Genomic DNA, 23,957 nt, shown 5'->3' on the forward strand with positions numbered 1-23,957 from the left:
AGCGCGGGTACGGCTGATAACCTGGAGATACGGGGACAAAGCAGACAAAGTTCTCCAGCTACAAGATCGCTTCCAAAAAGAAACACAATTTATCTTCAAAGATGTTAGCTTTTTATTAGAACAGAGTGATACATCCAGCTCCAGTCTGTGCTGGGCAAGCCTATCCAAACAATTCAACTCGGACCCAGATTAATCTTGGCACTGGTTAAGACATTCCTCATTCGGCCAGGCAATTTTACAGCTTGCCAGGAATCCTCCGACCTCGCCCGCAGCTGGGATTCTCCAGTTCTGCTGCAGCAAACGGAGATTCGGCTGAGCGCCAAATTCTCCGTTCTCGCTGGTAGCGGGGGACGAGCGAGATCGGCGAGTCCTGGCTGGAGTTGGGTGTGACAGTTTCAGATGGTAAGCGCCGCTCCAATTTTCTTGTACACCAGATGCTGGGGTTGGTTCTCTCTCCACGACTTGCCCCGTTTCCATTGGACACTCATTGATCCTTTTTAAAATTCATTCACCGTGTGATATCGGCGCCCCTCATCACCCTGGAGAAGTCAATCAGTCTGGATTGGAGTCTTTCTGTATGGTTTTTGATACAACTGAATATCTCACTTGGTTATCTCAGAGGGCAGTTGAGAATCAACCACATTGCTGTGGCTCTGGAGTCACATGTAGGCCAGACCGGGTGAGGACGGCAGATTTCCTTCACTAAAGGAGCATTAGTGACCCAGATGGGTTTTTACAATAATCAGCAGGCTTTTAATTCCAAGTTTTTATTGAACTCAAAAAGAAATTAGATATAGTTCTTGGGGCTAAAGGGAGCAAAGGACACGAGGATATTGAATTTGATGATCAGAATGGCGGAGTGTTTCAAACTTCACCATTTGCCGTGGTGGGATTTGAACCCGGGTCCCCAGAGCATCACCCTGGCTCTCTGGAGGCCACCTGCCCCCCCTGTTACCATCTGGGCTTGCTGCTTCTGTGAGTTGAACACATGTCTAAAACCCTTTGCTTGAAGTGGCCCACAAAGCCACCAAGTGAAGTGACCCATCCAGTGGGGTCGCCGGTGGTTAACGCCTTACCCTTCGAGCCCCCTTTGAGCCATACAGCTGCCGCACCTGGGTTAAAGTTAAAGTGTCAAGATAAACCCCTACAAACATTGCAACAAACAGGAAAAAAAAATCAACTGCAAAGCACACACCTCCATTAACATCACAGCAAATCATTGTATCAGGGAGACAGCCAAATGGTTAGCTGGAAATCCATAAAGAGTTAATTTCACCCTCAGAGGAAAGTTGACCCCGGCCTGGGACCTGTCGGTACTTCATTCCCATGTTCCTTTTTCCCCCTCAAATTCGCATTGCCCTGGGACTTGTCCCGTTTACACTGGACTTTTATTTCCCTCTCATGAACTGGGGAATCATTGTATACAGCTCATTGCCAGAAACATACATCAACTCCTTTCACACCTGTCCCACCTCTGACTCCCCGCCCCGACCCACACACACATTGCCCCCCCCACCCGACCCACACACACATTGCCCCCCCCCCCCCCCCACCTCCCCCCCATCCAGAATGATGCAGTCCATTCACACACCACGCCCGCCGCTGCTTAGTTAGCGGAACCCGGCCAAGCACAGTGAAGCCAGTGCAAAGATCAGCAGCAGAGAGGATTGAACGTGGCTGCTTCCGTTGCACCGGTCCTGTTTGCAGCATTTGGTGGTCAGAGACACCTTAAAGTTGAGGAAACTTTCTTCAATCGTTTTGTTGCAGCTGGAAGGTGAGATGCAGCCAGAAGAGGTGGCTGTCGCACTGCCTGTAAAACATGGAAACGTGCTTAAGCGGGTGAAGTGCGTCACTCTCCACAAAGGTTGTTTCTTTTCAATCCTTGGGTACGGACACCATCCCTAATTACCCTCGAACTAGGTGTGACCTACTGTGCCTTTCAAAATGTATTGTGTCATGTTTCCTGTGCAGGATCTGTTTAAGCAGTCAGTTCTATTATCGGTGCCACTTTGTCTGTACCCGGCAGCCCCATGTTGTTACTGCAGCAACATAATTGATCTTAACTGCTGGAGTTAAAGCAAATTACTGCGGATGCTGGAATCTGAAACCAAAACAGAAAATGCTGGAAAATCTCAGCTTTGACAAAGGGTCATCTGGACTCGAAAGGTCAGCTCTTTTCTCTCCTTACAGATGCTGCCAGACCTGCTGAGATTTTCCAGCATTTTCTCTTTTAATTGCTGGAATGTTAAGCTGGACGAATGCAGGGATGTTAGTTTAGTGTTTTCCCCCTGGGTTTTTGTCAGAGCGGGGCTTGATGAGGTTGATTGATAAGTAAGGTCATGTGACTGGGCAGTGCTAGGCTGAGAGAGAAACCCAGCTTATTTGCTTGGGAACCTGTAGAGAGAAGTCTGGAGACTGCCAGAACTAGGTCTTTTTCTCTGCTGTTTGAAGTTCGATCCTTCTCTGGACACTGCTTTATGGGAGTCAGAAGGCAGGTGTCTTTCTGTGCCCGGAAGGATTAAAAGGCTGGATATCTAGCATCCACATAAGCAAGTTTACTTTTGGTACTAATTGGTTCTGAAGTGGTTAGCACTGCTGCCTCACAGCGCCAGGGACCCAGGTTCGATTCCCTGCTCGGGTCACAGTCTATGTGGAGTTTGCACATTCTCCCGTGTCTGCGTGGGTTTCCTCTAGATGCTCCGGTTTCCTCCCACAGTCCAAAGATGTGCGGGTTAGGTGGATTGGCCATGCTAAATTTCCCCTGAGTGTCAGGGGACTAGCAGGGTAAATGCATGGGGTTATGGGGATAGGGCCTGGGTGGGATTGTGGTCAGTGCAGACTCGATGGGCTGAATGGCCTCCTTCTGCAGTGAATGATTCTATGATTCTATAAGTAGGAATTATGTCTATGAGAATATTACGTCTCTGGGGATATTGCTTACATTGGAACTATAGAGATAGATAGCTGTTATACTTTGTCATGTTTAAGTATTTTAATTAATACTTACGATCAAGTTAGTTATGATTAAGATTAAGGCGATGGTCTAGCGGTATCATCTGTGGACTGTGAATCCAGAAACTCAGCTAATGTTCTGGGACCCGGGTTCAGATCCCACTACGGCAGATGATGGGATTTGAATTCAATAAAATATATCTGGAATTAAGAGTCTACTGATGACCATGAAACCATTGTCGGAAAAACCCATCTGGTTCCTTTAGGGAAAGAAATCCACCGTCCTTACCCGGTCTGGCCTACATGTGACTCCAGAGCCACAGCAATGTGGTTGACTCTCAACTGCTCTCCAAGGGCAACGAGGGATGGGCAATAAATGCTGGCCCGCCAGTGACGCCCATGTCCCACGAATGAATGAAACAAAGGTAAAAGTTGTGCCAATTCTTTTTATTATTCTAAATAAATAAAGTTTGTTCTCAATAGAAACCACCTGGTGTGTCAATAGAATCACACCTGGAGTGAAGCAGCTTATCCTCACACTAATGCCAAAATCAAATAAAGTTGGTGTCCAGGCTAACTTCCTAATAAACCTCAGAGTTCCTGATCTGATCCCTAAACTAGAACATTTAAGAGTCAACCGGCGTCACATGTAGGCCAGACCCGGAAGGACGGTAGATTTCCTTCCCTAAAGGACATTAGTGAACCAGTGGCTTTTTAAACAATTGATTTACAGTCATTGAAGGGGTTAATATCATTGAACGCAGTAGAGTTCCCCTGTGGATTTCCCTGGGAAGTCTCAGGGTACAGGGGAAGCCATTAAGGGACTGAGGTGAGGAGAAATTTCTTCATTCAGAGGGTGGTGAACCTGTGGAATTCTGTACCTCAGAAAGCTGTGGAGGCCAAGTCACTGAATAGGTTTAAGAAGGAAATAGGTTTCTAGACTCTAAAGCTGTCAAGGGATATGTGCTGAACGCAGGAATATGGTGTTACGATGAAGGATCAGCCATCATCACATTGAATGGCGGAGCAAGCTTGAAGAGCCAAATGGTCTCCACCTGCTCCTATTTTCCACGTTGCCATGTAACACAGGTGTGGGCTGTGTGGCCAATTTCAGAAATGACAACTGGACAAGTCACCATAGGAATTAGCAGCAGGAGTAGGGCCACTTGGCCCCTCAAGCCTGCCCCGCCATTCAATAACTAATCAGCAAAACAGTGGTTAGCACTGCTGCCTCACAGGGCCAGGCACCCGGCCTCAGGTCACTGTCTGTGCGGAGTTTGCAAGTTCTCCCTGTGCTTGCGTAAGTTTCCTCCGGGTGCTCCGGTTTCCTCCCACACTCCAAAGATGTGCAGCTAAGTTGGATTGGTCATGCTAAATTGCTCTTTAGTGTCCAAAGATGGGTAGGCTGGGTAGATTGGCCATGGAAAATTGCCCCTTAGGTGTCCAAAGATGTGCAGGTTAGTTGGATTGGCCATGCTAAATTGTCCCTTAGTGTCCAAAGATGTGCAGGTTAGAGTCATAGAGGTTTACAGCATGGAAACAGGCCCTTTGGCCCAACTTGTCCATGCCACCCTTTTTTTTTTAAACCCCTAAGCTAATCCCAATTGCCCGCATTTGGCCCATATCCCTCTATACCCATCTTACCCATGTAACTGTCTAAATGCTTTTTAAAGGATAAAATTTATCCGCCTCTACTATTGCCTCTGGCAGCTTGTTCCAGACACTCACCATTGTCTGTGTGAAAAAATTGCCCCTCTGGACACTTTTGTATATCTCCCCTCTCACCTTAAACCGCTGCTCTCTAGTTTTAGACTCCCCTACCTTTGGTAAAAGATATTGATTATCTAGCTGATCTATGCCCCTCATTATTTTATAGATCTCTATAAGGTCACCCCTCAGCCTTTTATGCTCCAGAGAAAAAAGTCCCAGTCTATCCAGCCTCTCCTTATAACTCAAAAAATCAAGTCCCGGTAGCGTCCCAGTAAATCTTTTCTGCACTCTTTCTAATTTAATAACATCCTTTCTATAATAGGGTGACCAGAACTGTACACAGTATTCTAAGTGTGGCCTTACCAATGTCTTGTACAACTTCAACAAGACATCCCAACTCCTGTATTCAATGTTCTGACCAATGAAACCAAGCATGCCGAATGCCTTCTTCACCATTCTGTCCACCTGTGACTCCACTTTCAAGGAGCTATGAACCTATACCCCTAGATCTCTTTGTTCTGTAACTCTCTCCAACGCCCTACCATTAACTGAGTAAGTCCTGCCTTGGTTCAATCTACCAAAATGCATCACCTCGCATTTATCTAAATTAAACTCCATCTGCCATTCGTCAGCCCACTGGCCCAATTGATCAAGATCTCGTTGCAATCAGGAATAACTTCCTTCACAATCCACTACGCCGCCAATCTTGGTGTCATCTGCAAACTTACTAACCATGACTCCTATATTCTCATCCAAATCATTAATATAAATGACAAATAACAGTGGACCCAGCACTGATCCCTGAGGCACAGGCCTCCAGTTTGAAAAACGACCCTCTACAACCACCCTCTGGCTTCTGTCAAGAAGTCAATTTTGTATCCATTTAGATACCTCACCCTGGATCCCGTGAGATTTAATCTTCTGCAACAACCTACCATGCGGTACCTTGTCAAAGGCCTTGCTAAAGTCCATGTAGACAACATCAACTGCACTGCCCTCATCTACCTTTCTTGGTTCCCCGTTATCTATGGGACATAGATAAGCTGCAGAGCTGGGCTGAAAGGTGGCAAATGGAGTTTAATGCAGAAAAGTGTGAGGTGATTCACTTTGGAAGGAGTAACAGGAATACAGAGTACTGGGCTAATGGTAAGATACTTGGTAGCGTGCATGAGCAGAGAGATCTCAGTGTCCATGTGCATAGATCCCTGAAAGTTGGCACCCAGGTTGATAGGGTTGTTAAGAAGGCGTATGGTGTGTTAGCTTTTATTGGTAGAGGGATTGAGTTTCGGAGCCATGATGTCATGTTGCAACTGTACGAAACTCTGGTGCGGCCACACTTGGAGTATTGCGTACAGTTCTGGTCGCCGCATTATAGGAAGGATGTGGAAGCATTGGAAAGGGTGCAGAGGAGATTTACCAGGATGTTGCTTGGTATGGTAGAAAGGTCTTATGGGGAAAGGCTGAGGGACTTGAGGCTGTTTTCGTTAGAGAGAAGAAGGTTAAGAGGTGACTTAATAGAGGCATACAAGATGATCAGAGGATTAGATAGGGTGGATAGTGAGAGCCTTTTTCCTCGGATGGTGATAGCTAGCACGAGGGGGCATAGCTTTAAATTGAGGGGTGATAGATATAGAACATAGAACATAGAAAGTCACAGCACAAACAGGCCCTTCGGCCCACAAGTTGCGCCGATCACATCCCCACCTCTAGGCCTATCTATAGCCCTCAATCCCATTAAATCCCATGTACTCATCCAGAAGTCTCTTAAAAGACCCCAACGAGTTTGCCTCCACCACCACCGACGTCAGCCGATTCCACTCACCCACCACCCTCTGAGTGAAAAACTTACCCCTGACATCCCCCCTGTACCTACCCCCCAGCACCTTAAACCTGTGTCCTCTCGTAGCAACCATTTCAGCCCTTGGAAATAGCCTCTGAGAGTCCACCCTATCCAGACCCCTCAACATCTTGTAAACCTCTATCAGGTCACCTCTCATCCTTCGTCTCTCCAGGGAGAAGAGACCAAGCTCCCTCAACCTATCCTCATAAGGCATGCCCCCCAATCCAGGCAACATCCTTGTAAATCTCCTCTGCACCCTTTCAATGGCTTCAACATCTTTCCTGTAATGAGGTGACCAGAACTGCGCGCAGTACTCCAAGTGGGGTCTAACCAGGGTCCTATAAAGCTGCAGCATTATCTCCCGACTCCTAAACTCAATCCCTCGATTAATGAAGGCTAGTACGCCATACGCCTTCTTGACCGCATCCTCCACCTGCGAGGCCGATTTAAGAGTCCTATGGACCCGGACCCCAAGGTCCTTCTGATCCTCTACACTGCTAAGAATGGTACCCTTCATTTTATACTGCTGCTCCATCCCATTGGATCTGCCAAAATGGATCACCACACACTTATCCGGGTTGAAGTCCATCTGCCACTTCTCCGCCCAGTCTTGCATTCTATCTATGTCTCGCTGCAACTTCTGACATCCCTCCAAACTATCCACAACACCACCTACCTTGGTGTCGTCAGCAAACTTACCAACCCATCCCTCCACTATAGGACAGATGTCAGAGGTAGGTTCTTTACTCAGAGAGTAGTAAGGGCGTGGAATGCCCTGCCTGCAGCAATAGTGGACTCGCCAACATTAAGGGCATTTAAATGGTCATTGGATAAACATATGGATGATATTGGAATAGTGTAGGTTAGATGGGCTTTAGATTGGTTTCACAGGTCGGTGCAACATCGAGGGCCGAAGGGCCTGTACTGCGCTGTAATGTTCAATGTTCTATGTTCTAAAACTCAATCAAACTTGTGAGACATGATTTTCCACTCACGAAGCCATGCTGTCTGTCCCGAATCAGTTCTTGCGTCCCTAAATGCCTGTAGATCCTGTCTCTCAAAATACCTTCCAACAACTTACCCACCACAGATGTGAGGCTCACCGGCCTGTAGTTCCCAAGCTTTTCCCTGCAGCCCTTTTTAAACAAAGGCACAACATTTGCCACCCTCCAATCTTCAGGCACCTCACCCGTGACTATCGATGATTCAAATATCTCTACTTGGGGAACCGCAATTTCCTCCCTAGCCTCTCACAATGTCCTGGGATACACTTCATCAGATCCCAGGGCTTTACCTACCTTGATGCGCTTTAAGACTTCCAGCGCTTCTTTCTCTGTAATATGTACACTCCTCAAGACATCACTATTTATGTCCCCAAGTTCCCTAACATCCATGCTTTCCTCAACAGTAAATACTGATGAGAAATATTCATTTAGGATCTCACCCATCTCTTGTGGATCTGCACATAGATGACCTTGTTGATCCTTAAGAGGCCCTACTCTCTCCCTAGTTACTCTTTTGGCCTTTATGTATTTGTAGAAACTCTTTGGATTCTCTTTTGTCTTATCTGCCAAAACAATCTCGTGTCCCCTTTTTGCCCTCCTGATATCTCTCTTAACTCTACTCCTACATCCCCTATACTCTTCAAGGGATTCACTTGATCCCAGCTGCCTATGCATGTCATGTGCCTCCTTCTTCTTCTTGACCAGGGCCTCAATATCCCGAGACAGCCAGGGTTCCCTACTCCTGCCAGCCTTGCCCTTCACTCTAAGAGGAATGTGTTTACCCTGAACCCTGGTTAACACATTTTGAAAGCCGCCCACTTAACAGTCATCCCTTTGGTTGCGTGGATTGGCCATGCTAAATTGCCCCTTAGTGTCCAAAGATGTGCGGGTTAGGGGGATTGGCCATGCTAAATTGCCCCTTAGTGTCAGGAGGTTTAGCAGGGTAAATACGTAGGGTTACAGGAATAGGGCCTGAGTGGAATTGTTGTCAGTGCAGGCTCGATTGGCCAAATGGCCTCCTTCTGCACTGTAGAGACTCTACAATTCTCCCTAAGATCCTGGCTGTTCCGATTGTAACTTCAACCCCACATTACCCCGCCTCTCTTCAATAACCTTACACCCTCTTGTTAATCGAGAATCTATCTCGCTGTGACTTAAAAATATTCAAAGACTCTGCTTCCACTGCCTTTAGAGGAAGAGAGTTCCAGAGATGCACAACCCTCTGAGGAAAAGAAAATTCTCTCCAGCACCGTCTTAAATAGGGACCCTCCCCCCAGTTGCATGTTCAAGAATCCAGTAAGACAGGGTTTCTACAGAGCGGCGTCTGAGCTGGTTCAGGCTTACCTGCTTTCCCAATACGTTCGTAGCAAACCTCGTTCGCATTGGTGCAGTTTTTGGCACCGGTTGTGCATCTACTCAGTGAGAGACTGCAATGGTAGCACTCTAAGCAAGCGCCTGTACATTGGGAACATGGGAGAGAATGGAGAAAGGGATTAGAGTTTAAAGACATAAATCAGACTGCAGCACTGATTCACAGAAAACAATCACTGAACCAGAGCAGCAATAATACCCGACATGCCAACCAGGCCACTCAACCCCTTCAGGGGAAGTGATGAATCTTCCAGATCTTACTGGGTGGATCCACGTAGATCTGATAGGCTGAAGAGCCCTCTCCATCAATAACCTGATACAGTCTCTCCTCATTGCTCTCACATTGGCCGAGGGAGAGACCAATGGCAGAACAGAAATCTCATCACAAAAATGAAAGTGGCCACCTCCTTGTTAAATGGCAAACTCACTCTCTGGCGAGTTATTCCTCTTTACCTCTTCCCCTCCCTGCCCTTTTTCCTATCTCTGTTTCTATCTATCCATCTGTTTTATCACTGTTTTCTATTCACCTGCACCCCTGGCGATCTCAGTGGGTTATACTGGGAATATTCCAAGATCTTGGAGGGTTTTCATAACAGAGCCAGCTCCTCCTCTCATTGCTCTTGTTACCCGATCCACAAATAAATTCACTCCCTCCACCACCGACGCACAGTGACTGCCGTGTGTACCATCTACAAGATGCACTGCAGCAACTCACCAAGGCTCCTTAGGCAGCACCTTTCAAACCCACAATCACTACCATCTAAAAGGACAAGGGCAGCAGATACCTGGGAACACCACAACCTGGAGGTTCCCCTCCGAGTCACTCACCATCCTGAGTTTGATTTGATTTATTATTGTCACATGCATCAGGATACAGTGCAAAGTATTGTTCCTTGCATGCTATACAGACAGTACATACTGTTCATAGAGTATATAGGGGAGAAGGAAAGGAGAGGGTGCAGAATGTAGTGCTACAGTCAGAGCTAGGTTGTAGCGAAAGATCAGCTTAATATAAGGTAGGTCCATTCAAAATGGACCTACCTTTAAGGTGGCATGGTAGCACAATGGTTAGCACTGCTGCTTCACAGCTCCAGGGACCTGGGTTCGATTCCTGGCTTGGGTCACTGTCTGTGTGGAGTTTGCATGTTCTCCCCATGTCTGCGTGGGTTTCCTCCAGGTGCTCCGGTTTCCTCCCACAATCCAAAGATGTGCGGGTTAGGTTGATTGGCCATGCTAAAATTTCCCCTTAGGGTCCTGAGATGCGTAGGTTAGCGGGTAAATATGTAGGGATATGGGGGTAGGGCCTGGGTGGGATTGTGGTCGGTGCAGACTCGATGGGCTGAGTGGCCTCTTTCTGCACTGTAGGGTTTCTATGATTCTATGAAAAGTCTGACAGCAGCAGGAAAGAAGCTATTCTTGAGTCGGTTAGTACGTGACCTCAGCCTTTTGTATCTTTTTCCCAACGGAAGAAGGTGGAAGAGAGAATGTCCAGGGTGCGTGGGGTCCTTAATTATGCTGGCTGCTTTTCCAAGGCAGCGGAAAATGCAGACAGAGTCAATGGATGGGAGGCTGGTTTGCGAGATGCATTGGGCTACGTTCCCGACCCTTTGTAGTTTCTTGCGGTCTTGGGCGGAGCAGGAGCCCATACCAAGCTGTGATACAGCCAGGAAGAATGCTTTCTATGGTGCATCTGTAAAGGTTGTTGAGAGTCGTAGCGGACATGCCGAATTTTCTTAGCCTCCTGAGGAAGTAGAGGCATTGGTGGGCTTCCTTAACTATAGTGTCGGTATGGGGGGACCAGGACAGGTTGTTGGTGATCTGGACTTGGAAATACATTGGCCGCTCCTTCACTGTGGCTGGGTCAAAATCTTGGAGCTCCCTCCCAAACAGCACTGTGGGTGTACCTACACCTCAGCGGTTCAAAAAGTCAGCTCACCACCACCTTCTCAAGGGGCAATTAGGGATGGGTAATATAAGTTACCAGTTATTTACCTGCCTTATGTTTGAACAAATCCCTTGTCTAGTGACCCCCAGCTATGATTCTAATAGCCACCTTCTCTGTGTGGGGGAAATATTTATTTATTATCTTGGCCATTCTCTCCCACTCCAGTTGCCCCTTTCATCTCACTGCAGCTTTTCCCCAAATTGACAGGTTTCTCATCATCTGGTGAGGCAATGGCCTAGTGGTATTATCGCCAGACTATTAATCCAGAAACTCAGCGAAATGTTCTGGGGACCCGGGTTTGAATCCTGCCACGGCAGATGATGAAATTCGAATTCATAAATATCTAGAATTAAGAATCTACTGATGACCATGAAACCATTGCCGATTGTCGGAAAAACCCATCTGGTTAGAAACATAGAAACACAGAAAAACTACAGCACAAAACAGGCCCCACAAATTGTGTCGAACACATCCCTACCTTCTAGGCCTACCTATAACCTGCCATCCTATTAAGTCCCATGTACTGATCCAGGAGTCTCTTAAAAGATCCTATTGAGTTTGCCTCCACCACCACTGACGGCAGCCGAATCCACTTGCCCACCACCTTCTGTGTGAAATACTTCCCCCTAACATTTCCCCTGTACCTACACCCCAGCACCTTAAACCTGTGTCCTCTCGTAGCAGCCATTTCCACCCTGGGAAAAAGCCTCTGAGAGTCCACCCGATCTATGCCTCTCAACATCTTATATACCTCTATTAGGTCTCCTCTCATCCTTTGTCTCTCCAAGGAGAAAAGACCGAGCTCCCTCAGCCTATCCTCATAAGGCATGTCACTCAATCCAGGCAACATCCTTGTAAATCTCCTCTGCACCCTTTCAATCTTTCACTAATGTCCTTTAGGGAAGGAAATCTGCCGTCCTTACCCGGTCTGGCCTACATGTGACTCCAGGGCCACAGCAATGTGGCTGACTCTCAACTGCCCTCGGGCAACTAGGAATGGGCAATAAATGCTGGCCAGCCAGCAACGCCCTGTCCCACGAAGGAATTTTAAAAAAAACTTCACAAACAGAAAATCTTTTTAATGCTCTCTTTCTGAGCCTTCCTCACTTTGGCTTGCCAATATGCAATCCAGCATTTTAAGCAATCACTTATCCACTGACAGCCTCTGGGTACATATCATTTTGTTGGCTAACTCGACAATATTTCAGACTAACATCAATCCCACCCACTGCACCTCATTGTGTCTGTTCAAGTTTGGAGATACAAGACTGGAATGAAGCTGGCAGCAAGACTTGGCAGGGGTTGGATTATCCTCTCTTTGTGTGTTTGGACCCTTGTTGTGTCTTGTTACCGTCCTGTTTTTCCCAGGTTCTTTCTTTTTGGAAGATTACTTGGGAGGAAATCAGCGATCCCTCTCCACGCACTGACTGGAGCGGCACTGACAGCAGTGGTTCGCACTGCTGCCTCACAGTGCCAGGGACCCGGGTTCACTGCTGCCTCACAGAGCCAGGGACCCGGGTTCACTGCTCCCTCACAGCGCCAGGGACCCGGGTTCACTGCTCCCTCACAGCGCCAGGGACCCGGGTTCACTGCTCCCTCACAGTGCCAGGGACCCGGGTTCACTGCTCCCTCACAGCGCCAGGGACCCGGGTTCACTGCTCCCTCACAGCGCCAGGGACCCGGGTTCACTGCTCCCTCCCAGCGCCAGGGACCCGGGTTCACTGCTCCCTCACAGCGCCAGGGACCCGGGTTCACTGCTCCCTCACAGTGCCAGGGACCCGGGTTCACTGCTCCCTCACAGCGCCAGGGACCCGGGTTCACTGCTGCCTCACAGCGCCAGGGACCCGGGTTCACTGCTGCCTCACAGCGCCAGGGACCCGGGTTCACTGCTGCCTCACAGCGCCAGGGACCCGGGTTCACTGCTGCCTCACAGCGCCAGGGACCCGGGTTCACTGCTGCCTCACAGCGCCAGGGACCCGGGTTCACTGCTGTCTCACAGCGCCAGGGACCCGGGTTCACTGCTGCCTCACAGCGCCAGGGACCCGGGTTCACTGCTGCCTCACAGCGCCAGGGACCCGGGTTCACTGCTGTCTCACAGCGCCAGGGACCCGGGTTCACTGCTGCCTCACAGCGCCAGGGACCCGGGTTCACTGCTGCCTCACAGGGCCAGGGACCCGGGTTCACTGCTCCCTCACAGCGCCAGGGACCCGGGTTCACTGCTCCCTCACAGCGCCAGGGACCCGGGTTCACTGCTGCCTCACAGCGCCACGGACCCGGGTTCACTGCTCCCTCACAGCGCCAGGGACCCGGGTTCACTGCTCCCTCACAGCGCCAGGGACCCGGGTTCACTGCTCCCTCACAGCGCCAGGGACCCGGGTTCACTGCTCCCTCACAGCGCCAGGGACCCGGGTTCACTGCTGCCTCACAGCGCCAGGGACCCGGGTTCACTGCTGCCTCACAGCGCCAGGGACCCGGGTTCACTGCTGCCTCACAGCGCCAGGGACCCGGGTTCACTGCTGCCTCACAGCGCCAGGGACCCGGGTTCACTGCTCCCTCACAGCGCCAGGGACCCGGGTTCACTGCTCCCTCACAGCGCCAGGGACCCGGGTTCACTGCTCCCTCACAGCGCCAGGGACCCGGGTTCACTGCTCCCTCACAGCGCCAGGGACCCGGGTTCACTGCTCCCTCACAGCGCCAGGGACCCGGGTTCACTGCTCCCTCACAGCGCCAGGGACCCGGGTTCACTGCTCCCTCACAGCGCCAGGGACCCGGGTTCACTGCTGCCTCACAGCGCCAGGGACCCGGGTTCACTGCTGCCTCACAGCGCCAGGGACCCGGGTTCACTGCTGCCTCACAGCGCCAGGGACCCGGGTTCACTGCTCCCTCACAGCGCCAGGGACCCGGGTTCACTGCTCCCTCACAGCGCCAGGGACCCGGGTTCACTGCTGCCTCACAGCGCCAGGGACCCGGGTTCACTGCTCCCTCACAGCGCCAGGGACCCGGGTTCACTGCTGCCTCACAGCGCCAGGGACCCGGGTTCACTGCTCCCTCACAGCGCCAGGGACCCGGGTTCACTGCTGCCTCACAGCGCCAGGGACCCGGGTTCACTGCTGCCTCACAGCGCCAGGGACCCGGGTTCACTGCTCCCTCACAGCGCCAGGGACCCGGGTTCACTGCTGCCTCACAGCGCCAGGGACCCGGGTTCACTGCTGCCTCATAGCGCCAGGGACCCGGGTTCACTGCTCCCTCACAGTGCCAGGGACCCGGGTTCACTGCTGCCTCACAGCGCCAGGGTCCCGGGTTCACTGCTGCCTCACAGCGCCAGGGACCCGGGTTCACTGCTCCCTCACAGTGCCAGGGACCCGGGTTCACTGCTGCCTCACAGCACCAGGGACCCGGGTTCACTGCTGCCTCACAGCACCAGGGACCCGGGTTCACTGCTGCCTCACAGCGCCAGGGACCCGGGTTCACTGCTGCCTCACAGCGCCAGGGACCCGGGTTCACTGCTCCCTCACAGCGCCAGGGACCCGGGTTCACTGCTGCCTCACAGCGCCAGGGACCCGGGTTCACTGCTCCCTCACAGTGCCAGGGACCCGGGTTCACTGCTGCCTCACAGCGCCAGGGACCCGGGTTCACTGCTCCCTCACAGCGCCAGGGACCCGGGTTCACTGCTGCCTCACAGCGCCAGGGACCCGGGTTCACTGCTCCCTCACAGTGCCAGGGACCCGGGTTCACTGCTCCCTCACAGTGCCAGGGACCCGGGTTCACTGCTGCCTCACAGCGCCAGGGACCCGGGTTCACTGCTGCCTCACAGCGCCAGGGACCCGGGTTCACTGCTGCCTCACAGCGCCAGGGACCCGGGTTCACTGCTGCCTCACAGCGCCAGGGACCCGGGTTCACTGCTCCCTCACAGCGCCAGGGACCCGGGTTCACTGCTCCCTCACAGTGCCAGGGACCCGGGTTCACTGCTCCCTCACAGCGCCAGGGACCCGGGTTCACTGCTCCCTCACAGTGCCAGGGACCCGGGTTCACTGCTGCCTCACAGCGCCAGGGACCCGGGTTCACTGCTCCCTCACAGCGCCAGGGACCCGGGTTCACTGCTGCCTCACAGCGCCAGGGACCCGGGTTCACTGCTCCCTCACAGTGCCAGGGACCCGGGTTCACTGCTCCCTCCCAGCGCCAGGGACCCGGGTTCACTGCTCCCTCACAGTGCCAGGGACCCAGGTTCACTGCTGCCTCACAGCGCCAGGGACCCGGGTTCACTGCTGCCTCACAGCGCCAGGGACCCGGGTTCACTGCTGCCTCACAGCGCCAGGGACCCGGGTTCACTGCTGTCTCACAGCGCCAGGGACCCGGGTTCACTGCTGCCTCACAGCGCCAGGGACCCGGGTTCACTGCTGTCTCACAGCGCCAGGGACCCGGGTTCACTGCTGCCTCACAGCGCCAGGGGCCCGGGTTCACTGCTGCCTCACAGTGCCAGGGACCCGGGTTCACTGCTCCCTCACAGTGCCAGGGACCCGGGTTCACTGCTCCCTCACAGCGCCAGGGACCCGGGTTCACTGCTGCCTCACAGCGCCAGGGACCCGGGTTCACTGCTCCCTCACAGCGCCAGGGACCCGGGTTCACTGCTCCCTCACAGCGCCAGGGTCCCGGGTTCACTGCTGCCTCACAGCGCCAGGGACCCGGGTTCACTGCTCCCTCACAGCGCCAGGGTCCCGGGTTCACTGCTGCCTCACAGCGCCAGGGACCCGGGTTCACTGCTGCCTCACAGTGCCAGGGACCCGGGTTCACTGCTCCCTCACAGCACCAGGGACCCGGGTTCACTGCTGCCTCACAGCGCCAGGGACCCGGGTTCACTGCTGCCTCACAGCACCAGGGACCCGGGTTCACTGCTGCCTCACAGCGCCAGGGCCCCGGGTTCACTGCTGCCTCACAGCGCCAGGGACCCGGGTTCACTGCTGCCTCACAGCGCCAGGGACCCGGGTTCACTGCTCCCTCACAGCGCCAGGGACCCGGGTTCACTGCTGCCTCACAGCGCCAGGGACCCGGGTTCACTGCTGCCTCACAGCGCCAGGGACCCGGGTTCACTGCTCCCTCACAGCGCCAGGGACCCGGGTTCACTGCTGCCTCACAGCGCCAGGGACCCGGGTTCACTGCTCCCTCACAGCGCCAGGGACCCGGGTTCACTGCTGCCTCACAGCGCCAGGGACCCGGGTTCACTGCTGCCTCACAGCGCCAGGGACCCGGGTTCACTGCTGCCTCACAGCGCCAGGGACCCGGGTTCACTGCTGCCTCACAGCGCCAGGGACCCGGGTTCACTGCTGCCTCACAGCGCCAGGGACCCGGGTTTACTGCTGCCTCACAGCGCCAGGGACCCGGGTTCACTGCTGCCTCACAGCGCCAGGGACCCGGGTTCACTGCTGCCTCACAGTGCCAGGGACCCGGGTTCACTGCTCCCTCACAGCGCCAGGGACCCGGGTTCACTGCTCCCTCACAGTGCCAGGGACCCAGGTTCACTGCTCCCTCACAGCGCCAGGGACCCGGGTTCACTGCTCCCTCCCAGCGCCAGGGACCCGGGTTCACTGCTCCCTCACAGTGCCAGGGACCCAGGTTCACTGCTGCCTCACAGCGCCAGGGACCCGGGTTCACTGCTGCCTCACAGCGCCAGGGACCCGGGTTCACTGCTGCCTCACAGCGCCAGGGACCCGGGTTCACTGCTGCCTCACAGCGCCAGGGACCCGGGTTCACTGCTGCCTCACAGTGCCAGGGACCCGGGTTCACTGCTGCCTCACAGCGCCAGGGACCCGGGTTCACTGCTGTCTCACAGCCCCAGGGACCCGGGTTCACTGCTGCCTCACAGCGCCAGGGACCCGGGTTCACTGCTGCCTCACAGCGCCAGGGACCCGGGTTCACTGCTGCCTCACAGCGCCAGGGGCCCGGGTTCACTGCTGCCTCACAGTGCCAGGGACCCGGGTTCACTGCTGCCTCACAGCGCCAGGGACCCGGGTTCACTGCTGCCTCACAGTGCCAGGGACCCGGGTTCACTGCTCCCTCACAGCGCCAGGGACCCGGGTTCACTGCTGCCTCACAGCGCCAGGGACCCGGGTTCACTGCTCCCTCACAGCGCCAGGGACCCGGGTTCACTGCTCCCTCACAGCGCCAGGGTCCCGGGTTCACTGCTGCCTCACAGCGCCAGGGACCCGGGTTCACTGCTCCCTCACAGCGCCAGGTTCCCGGGTTCACTGCTGCCTCACAGCGCCAGGGACCCGGGTTCACTGCTGCCTCACAGTGCCAGGGACCCGGGTTCACTGCTCCCTCACAGCGCCAGGAACCCGGGTTCACTGCTCCCTCACAGCGCCAGGGTCCCGGGTTCACTGCTGCCTCACAGCGCCAGGGACCCGGGTTCACTGCTGCCTCACAGCGCCAGGGTCCCGGGTTCACTGCTGCCTCACAGCGCCAGGGACCCGGGTTCACTGCTGCCTCACAGCACCAGGGACCCGGGTTCACTGCTGCCTCACAGCACCAGGGACCCGGGTTCACTGCTGCCTCACAGCGCCAGGGACCCGGGTTCACTGCTGCCTCACAGCGCCAGGGACCCGGGTTCACTGCTCCCTCACAGCGCCAGGGACCCGGGTTCACTGCTGCCTCACAGCGCCAGGGACCCGGGTTCACTGCTCCCTCACAGTGCCAGGGACCCGGGTTCACTGCTGCCTCACAGCGCCAGGGACCCGGGTTCACTGCTGCCTCACAGCGCCAGGGACCCGGGTTCACTGCTGCCTCACAGCGCCAGGGACCCGGGTTCACTGCTGCCTCACAGCGCCAGGGACCCGGGTTCACTGCTCCCTCACAGCGCCAGGGACCCGGGTTCACTGCTCCCTCACAGTGCCAGGGACCCGGGTTCACTGCTCCCTCACAGCGCCAGGGACCCGGGTTCACTGCTCCCTCACAGTGCCAGGGACCCGGGTTCACTGCTGCCTCACAGCGCCAGGGACCCGGGTTCACTGCTCCCTCACAGCGCCAGGGACCCGGGTTCACTGCTCCCTCACAGCGCCAGGGACCCGGGTTCACTGCTGCCTCACAGCGCCAGGGACCCGGGTTCACTGCTCCCTCACAGCGCCAGGGACCCGGGTTCACTGCTCCCTCACAGTGCCAGGGACCCGGGTTCACTGCTCCCTCACAGCGCCAGGGACCCGGGTTCACTGCTCCCTCACAGCGCCAGGGTCCCGGGTTCACTGCTGCCTCACAGCGCCAGGGACCCGGGTTCACTGCTCCCTCACAGCGCCAGGGTCCCGGGTTCACTGCTGCCTCACAGCGCCAGGGACCCGGGTTCACTGCTGCCTCACAGCGCCAGGGACCCGGGTTCACTGCTCCCTCACAGCACCAGGGACCCGGGTTCACTGCTGCCTCACAGCGCCAGGGACCCGGGTTCACTGCTGCCTCACAGCACCAGGGACCCGGGTTCACTGCTGCCTCACAGCGCCAGGGACCCGGGTTCACTGCTGCCTCACAGCGCCAGGGACCCGGGTTCACTGCTCCCTCACAGCGCCAGGGACCCGGGTTCACTGCTGCCTCACAGCGCCAGGGACCCGGGTTCACTGCTGCCTCACAGTGCCAGGGACCCGGGTTCACTGCTCCCTCACAGTGCCAGGGACCCGGGTTCACTGCTGCCTCACAGCGCCAGGGACCCGGGTTCACTGCTCCCTCACAGCGCCAGGGACCCGGGTTCACTGCTGCCTCACAGCGCCAGGGACCCGGGTTCACTGCTCCCTCACAGTGCCAGGGACCCGGGTTCACTGCTGCCTCACAGCACCAGGGACCCGGGTTCACTGCTGCCTCACAGCGCCAGGGACCCGGGTTCACTGCTCCCTCACAGCGCCAGGGACCCGGGTTCACTGCTGCCTCACAGCGCCAGGGACCCGGGTTCACTGCTGCCTCACAGCACCAGGGACCCGGGTTCACTGCTGCCTCACAGCGCCAGGGACCCGGGTTCACTGCTGCCTCACAGTGCCAGGGACCCGGGTTCACTGCTCCCTCACAGCGCCAGGGACCCGGGTTCACTGCTGCCTCACAGCGCCAGGGACCCGGGTTCACTGCTGCCTCACAGCGCCAGGGACCCGGATTCACTGCTGCCTCACAGCGCCAGGGACCCGGGTTCACTGCTGCCTCACAGCGCCAGGGACCCGGGTTCACTGCTGCCTCACAGCGCCAGGGACCCGGGTTCACTGCTGCCTCACAGCGCCAGGGACCCGGGTTCACTGCTGCCTCACAGTGCCAGGGACCCGGGTTCACTGCTGCCTCACAGCGCCAGGGACCCGGGTTCACTGCTCCCTCACAGCGCCAGGGACCCGGGTTCACTGCTGCCTCACAGCGCCAGGGACCCGGGTTCACTGCTGCCTCATAGCACCAGGGACCCGGGTTCACTGCTGCCTCACAGCGCCACGGACCCGGGTTCACTGCTCCCTCACAGCGCCAGGGACCCGGGTTCACTGCTGCCTCACAGCGCCAGGGACCCGGGTTCACTGCTGCCTCACAGCGCCAGGGACCCGGGTTCACTGCTGCCTCACAGCGCCAGGGACCCGGGTTCACTGCTGCCTCACAGCGCCAGGGACCCGGGTTCACTGCTGCCTCACAGCGCCAGGGACCCGGGTTCACTGCTGCCTCACAGCGCCAGGGACCCGGGTTCACTGCTGCCTCACAGCGCCACGGACCCGGGTTCACTGCTCCCTCACAGCGCCAGGGACCCGGGTTCACTGCTCCCTCACAGTGCCAGGGACCCGGGTTCACTGCTGCCTCACAGCGCCAGGGACCCGGGTTCACTGCTGCCTCACAGCGCCACGGACCCGGGTTCACTGCTGCCTCACAGCGCCAGGGACCCGGGTTCACTGCTGCTTCACAGTGCCAGGGACCCGGGTTCACTGCTCCCTCACAGCGCCAGGGACCCGGATTCACTGCTGCCTCACAGCGCCAGGGACCCGGGTTCACTGCTGCCTCACAGCGCCACGGACCCGGGTTCACTGCTCCCTCACAGCGCCAGGGACCCGGGTTCACTGCTGCCTCACAGCGCCAGGGACCCGGGTTCACTGCTGCCTCACAGCGCCAGGGACCCGGGTTCACTGCTCCCTCACAGCGCCAGGGACCCGGGTTCACTGCTCCCTCACAGCGCCAGGGACCCGGGTTCACTGCTGCCTCACAGCGCCAGGGACCCGGGTTCACTGCTCCCTCACAGCGCCAGGGACCCGGGTTCACTGCTCCCTCACAGCGCCAGGGACCCGGGTTCACTGCTGCCTCACAGCGCCACGGACCTGGGTTCGATTCCCGGCTCGGGTCACTGTCTGCGTGGAGTCTGCACGTTCTCCTCGTGTCTGCGTGGGCTTCCTCCGGGTGCTCCGGTTTCCTCCCACAGACCAAAAGACGTGCTGGTTAGGGTGCATTGGCCGTGCTAAATTCTCCCTCAGTGTACCCGAACAGGCATCGGTGTGGCGACTGGGGGGTTTTCACAGTAACTTCATTGCAGCATTAACGTATGCCTACTTGTGACTAATAAAGTGAGAATCTGTGGAACTCTTTGCCGCAGAAGGCTGTGGTGACCAGGTCATTGAGTGTCTTTAAGACAGAGATAGATAGGTTCTAGATTAATATGGGGAAAAGGCAGGAGAATGGGGATGAGAAAAATATCAGCCATGATTGAACGGCCAAGCAGATTCAATGGGCCGAGTGGCCAAATTCTGCTCTTATGTCTTATGGTCTTATAGCTGCACTGGCCCACGGGACCCTGCGCTGCCCATGAACTGTTGGCATGGCAGTCAGAATCGCTTTGGGCATTGTGCCAACCTGTCTCTATCGGGGTGCTGCTCCCCCCCCCCCCCCCGCCCCCCACCACGCCCCCGCCCGAGGCTGAGCTGTGGCGCTGATTCCCCCCCCCCCCCCAAACTTCTAGATGACCCCTCCCCAGTGAACCTAGACAGAAAGGGATTGGGGGGGAGGGGGGGGGATGCAGCTGCGATCTTCCTGAACGATTCAGCCCAAAATCCCCCGCCCTGTTCAGGGCCAACATTGCTTCCATTTCCTGGAGAGTGAAGGGGGGGTTGGGGCTGAACGTGTCCGTCAGCCCATGAATAGCTTCAGGGACACCTCTCCACATAATCTCCACTGAGCTGTACAAGATCTGGCTTTCCACCCCCCCTCCTCCCAGGGGGGGAGGGGGGTGGCGTTACCATTGCCGAATCCCCCTCCCTCAGCGGGGGGTGGCATTACCATTGCTGAACTCCACCCCCCCACCACTGTCAACACCCTGGGGGGTTACCATTGATGTGGAGATGCCGGCGTTGGACTGGGGTAAACACAGTGAGAAGTTTAACAACACCAGGTTAAAGTCCAACAGGTTTATTTGGTAGCAAAAGCCACACAAGCTTTCGGAGCTCCAAGCCCCTTCTTCAGGTGAGTGGGAATTCTGTTCACAAACAGGGCAAATAAAGACACAGACTCAATTTACAGAATAATGGTTGGAATGCGAATACTTACAACTAATCTAGTCTTTAAGATACAAACAATGTGAGTGGAGAGAGCATCAAGACAGGTTAAAGAGATGTGTATTGTCTCCAGACAAGACAGCCAGTGAGACTCTGCAGGTCCAGGCAACCTGTAAGTATTCGCATTCCAACCATTATTCTGTAAATTGAGTCTGTGTCTTTATTTGCCCTGTTTGTGAACAGAATTCCCACTCACCTGAAGAAGGGGCTTGGAGCTCCGAAAGCTTGTGTGGCTTTTGCTACCAAATAAACCTGTTGGACTTTAACCTGGTGTTGTTAAACTCCTTACGGGGTTACCATTGAGCAGAGACTGAGCTGGGAAGCAGCCATATGAACACAGTGGCTGCCGGAGCAGGTCAGAGGCTGGGAATCCTGCAGCGAGTCACTCACTGGTTCAAATTCCATCCCCCTCCCCACACCGCCCTGTCCCAGCCACCCTGAACACAGCCCTCAGCCCCAAGCGCAGACCCGTCAGCCTGAGGTTTGACTGTTCCAATCGATCTCCCTCTATCCACCAACTGCCCAACCCCTGACTGCCCCCCCCTCCCCTGCACCCCCCTTCCCCCCTCCTGCACCCCCCCTTCCCCCCTCCTCCACCCCCCCTTCCCCCCTCCTCCACCCCCCCTTCCCCCCTCCTCCACCCCCCCTTCCCCCTTCCTCCACCCCCCCTTCCCCCCTCCTCCACCCCCCCTTCCCCCCTCCTCCACCCTCTGCCCCTCCACACCAGCCGTTCAGCTGAGTGAATTCCAGGCACACGCTCTGAGTGAAGGAACACTTCTCACCTTCAAACTTTACATTGGTCAAACTAATTTTCAGGTTGTGTGTCAGTGTGTGTGTGTGTGAGCCCCCCACCCCCTGTCCTGTACCATCCCACTCACCCCCTCAACACCCTCTGAAACCTCTCTCACACACACACACACACACACACTCTCACACATTCACTCAGAGGATAGAACGGGAAATATGGAATGACAAACACTTTTCAAACACCCCTGATCAAGTCAAGTCTGTAAATTCAAAACTCAGAAGAGATGCCAGACTCATTGTTGGAAAGCGTTTCACCCTTTCAAGCCCCTCCCCACCCCCTTGGCCATTCCCGATGCAATGATATCCCTTTCCCAAGCTGCTGTGGCCAGGACAGAATCGATCCCACGGGGGAAGCAGCCAGTGTTGTATAAAACATCACGGTAACATAACCCCACCCACTGTATCCCACAACTAAACTTAACAACTCCATTCTCCAGTGGAGTCTGGCAAATTATTTTTTGTACCTGACCCGATTCTCTTTTATTTTGGAAGCAAAGTTTCCCCCCGCTTCCTCCGCACCCCCTGTCCGCCCCGCTGCACCCCACCCCGACATCAGAAACTCAGAACAACACCGATTGACCAGAGTAGTATTTATCAGTCATTTCTTACCCAGCGAGACACACAGGACCACTGCGCAGCCAAGGAGAAAGAGGGACTTCATCTTTCAATTTCTTAACCTCTCCGCTGGAGATTTAGACACAGAGGGAACTGAAAATAATTGGGGAAAAATGCTCAGCTATCCCACGCCAGAGGTTTCTTCGTGTTCCTTCTGATGTTCTGAGGCAGATGAGCTGTATTATATACAGGCTGAAGGATGAGGAGGAGGGAAGAACTGGCTTTAACCCCTTCAGCATCAGACCTATGTTAGTCCTGGCAACTTGGGATATTGGCCACCTTGTGTTGCAGTGTGCAGCCAGAGATATTTACATACTGGCTGCTTTGTTTCCAGCAACGTGCCAGCCACAGGTGACTGTCTGTGTGGAGTTTGCACGTTATCCCTGTATCTGCGTGGGTTTCCTCCGGGTGCTCCGGTTTACTCCCACACTCCAAGGATGGGCAGGTTAGATGGATTGGCCATGCTAAATTGCCCCTTAGTGTCCAAAGATGTGCAGGTTAGGTGGATTAAAAGAATGACCAGGGTGAGGTTAGGGCCGGTCAAGGACAGTGGTGGGAACTTGTGTATGGAATCAGTAGAGATAGGCGAGGTGATGAATGAATACTTTTCTTCAGTGTTCACCAAGGAGAGGGGCCATGTTTTTCAGGAAGAGAAGGTGTTACAGGCTAATAGGCTGGAGGAAATAGATGTTCGGAGGGAGGATGTATTGGCAGTTTTGAATAAACTGAAGGTCGATAAGTCCCCTGGGCCTGATGAAATGTATCCTAGGATTCTTTGGGAGGCGAGGGATGAGATTGCAGAGCCTTTGGCTTTGATCTTTGGGTCCTCGCTGTCCACGGGGATGGTGCCAGAGGACTGGAGAGTGGCGAATGTTGTTCCTCTGTTTAAGAAAGGGAATAGAAATGACCCTGGTAATTATAGACCGGTTAGTCTGACTTCGGTGGTTGGTAAATTGATGGAAAAGGTCCTTAGGGATGGGATTTACGACCATTTAGAAAGATGCGGATTAATCCGGGATAGTCAGCACGGATTTGTGAAGGGCAAATCGTGCCTCACAAATTTGATAGAATTTTTTGAGGAGGTAACTAGGTGTGTTGATGAAGGTAGGGCGGTTGATGTCATATACATGGATTTTAGTAAGGCGTTTGATAAGGTCCCCCATGGTCGGCTTATGGTGAAAGTA

The 23,957-nt window shown here is 55.1% G+C and overlaps 1 protein-coding gene across 1 annotated transcript; it reads right to left on the reverse strand.

Moving 5' to 3' along the window:
* Positions 1 to 83: 83 nt before the first annotated feature.
* ly97.2 (lymphocyte antigen 97, tandem duplicate 2) lies at positions 84 to 22,929 on the reverse strand. The gene is made up of 3 exons (XM_078217237.1): positions 22,768 to 22,929; positions 8,851 to 8,961; positions 84 to 1,810 (listed from the first exon to the last, which is right to left on the reverse strand). Exons 1-3 carry the CDS (start codon positions 22,817 to 22,819, stop codon positions 1,611 to 1,613), a joined length of 363 nt encoding a protein of 120 aa, XP_078073363.1. The 5' UTR covers positions 22,820 to 22,929; the 3' UTR covers positions 84 to 1,610.
* Positions 22,930 to 23,957: the final 1,028 nt, after the last annotated feature.

The sequence above is a fragment of the Mustelus asterias genome, chromosome 8 (assembly GCF_964213995.1).
Source record: "Mustelus asterias chromosome 8, sMusAst1.hap1.1, whole genome shotgun sequence".
Taxonomy (NCBI): domain Eukaryota; kingdom Metazoa; phylum Chordata; class Chondrichthyes; order Carcharhiniformes; family Triakidae; genus Mustelus; species Mustelus asterias.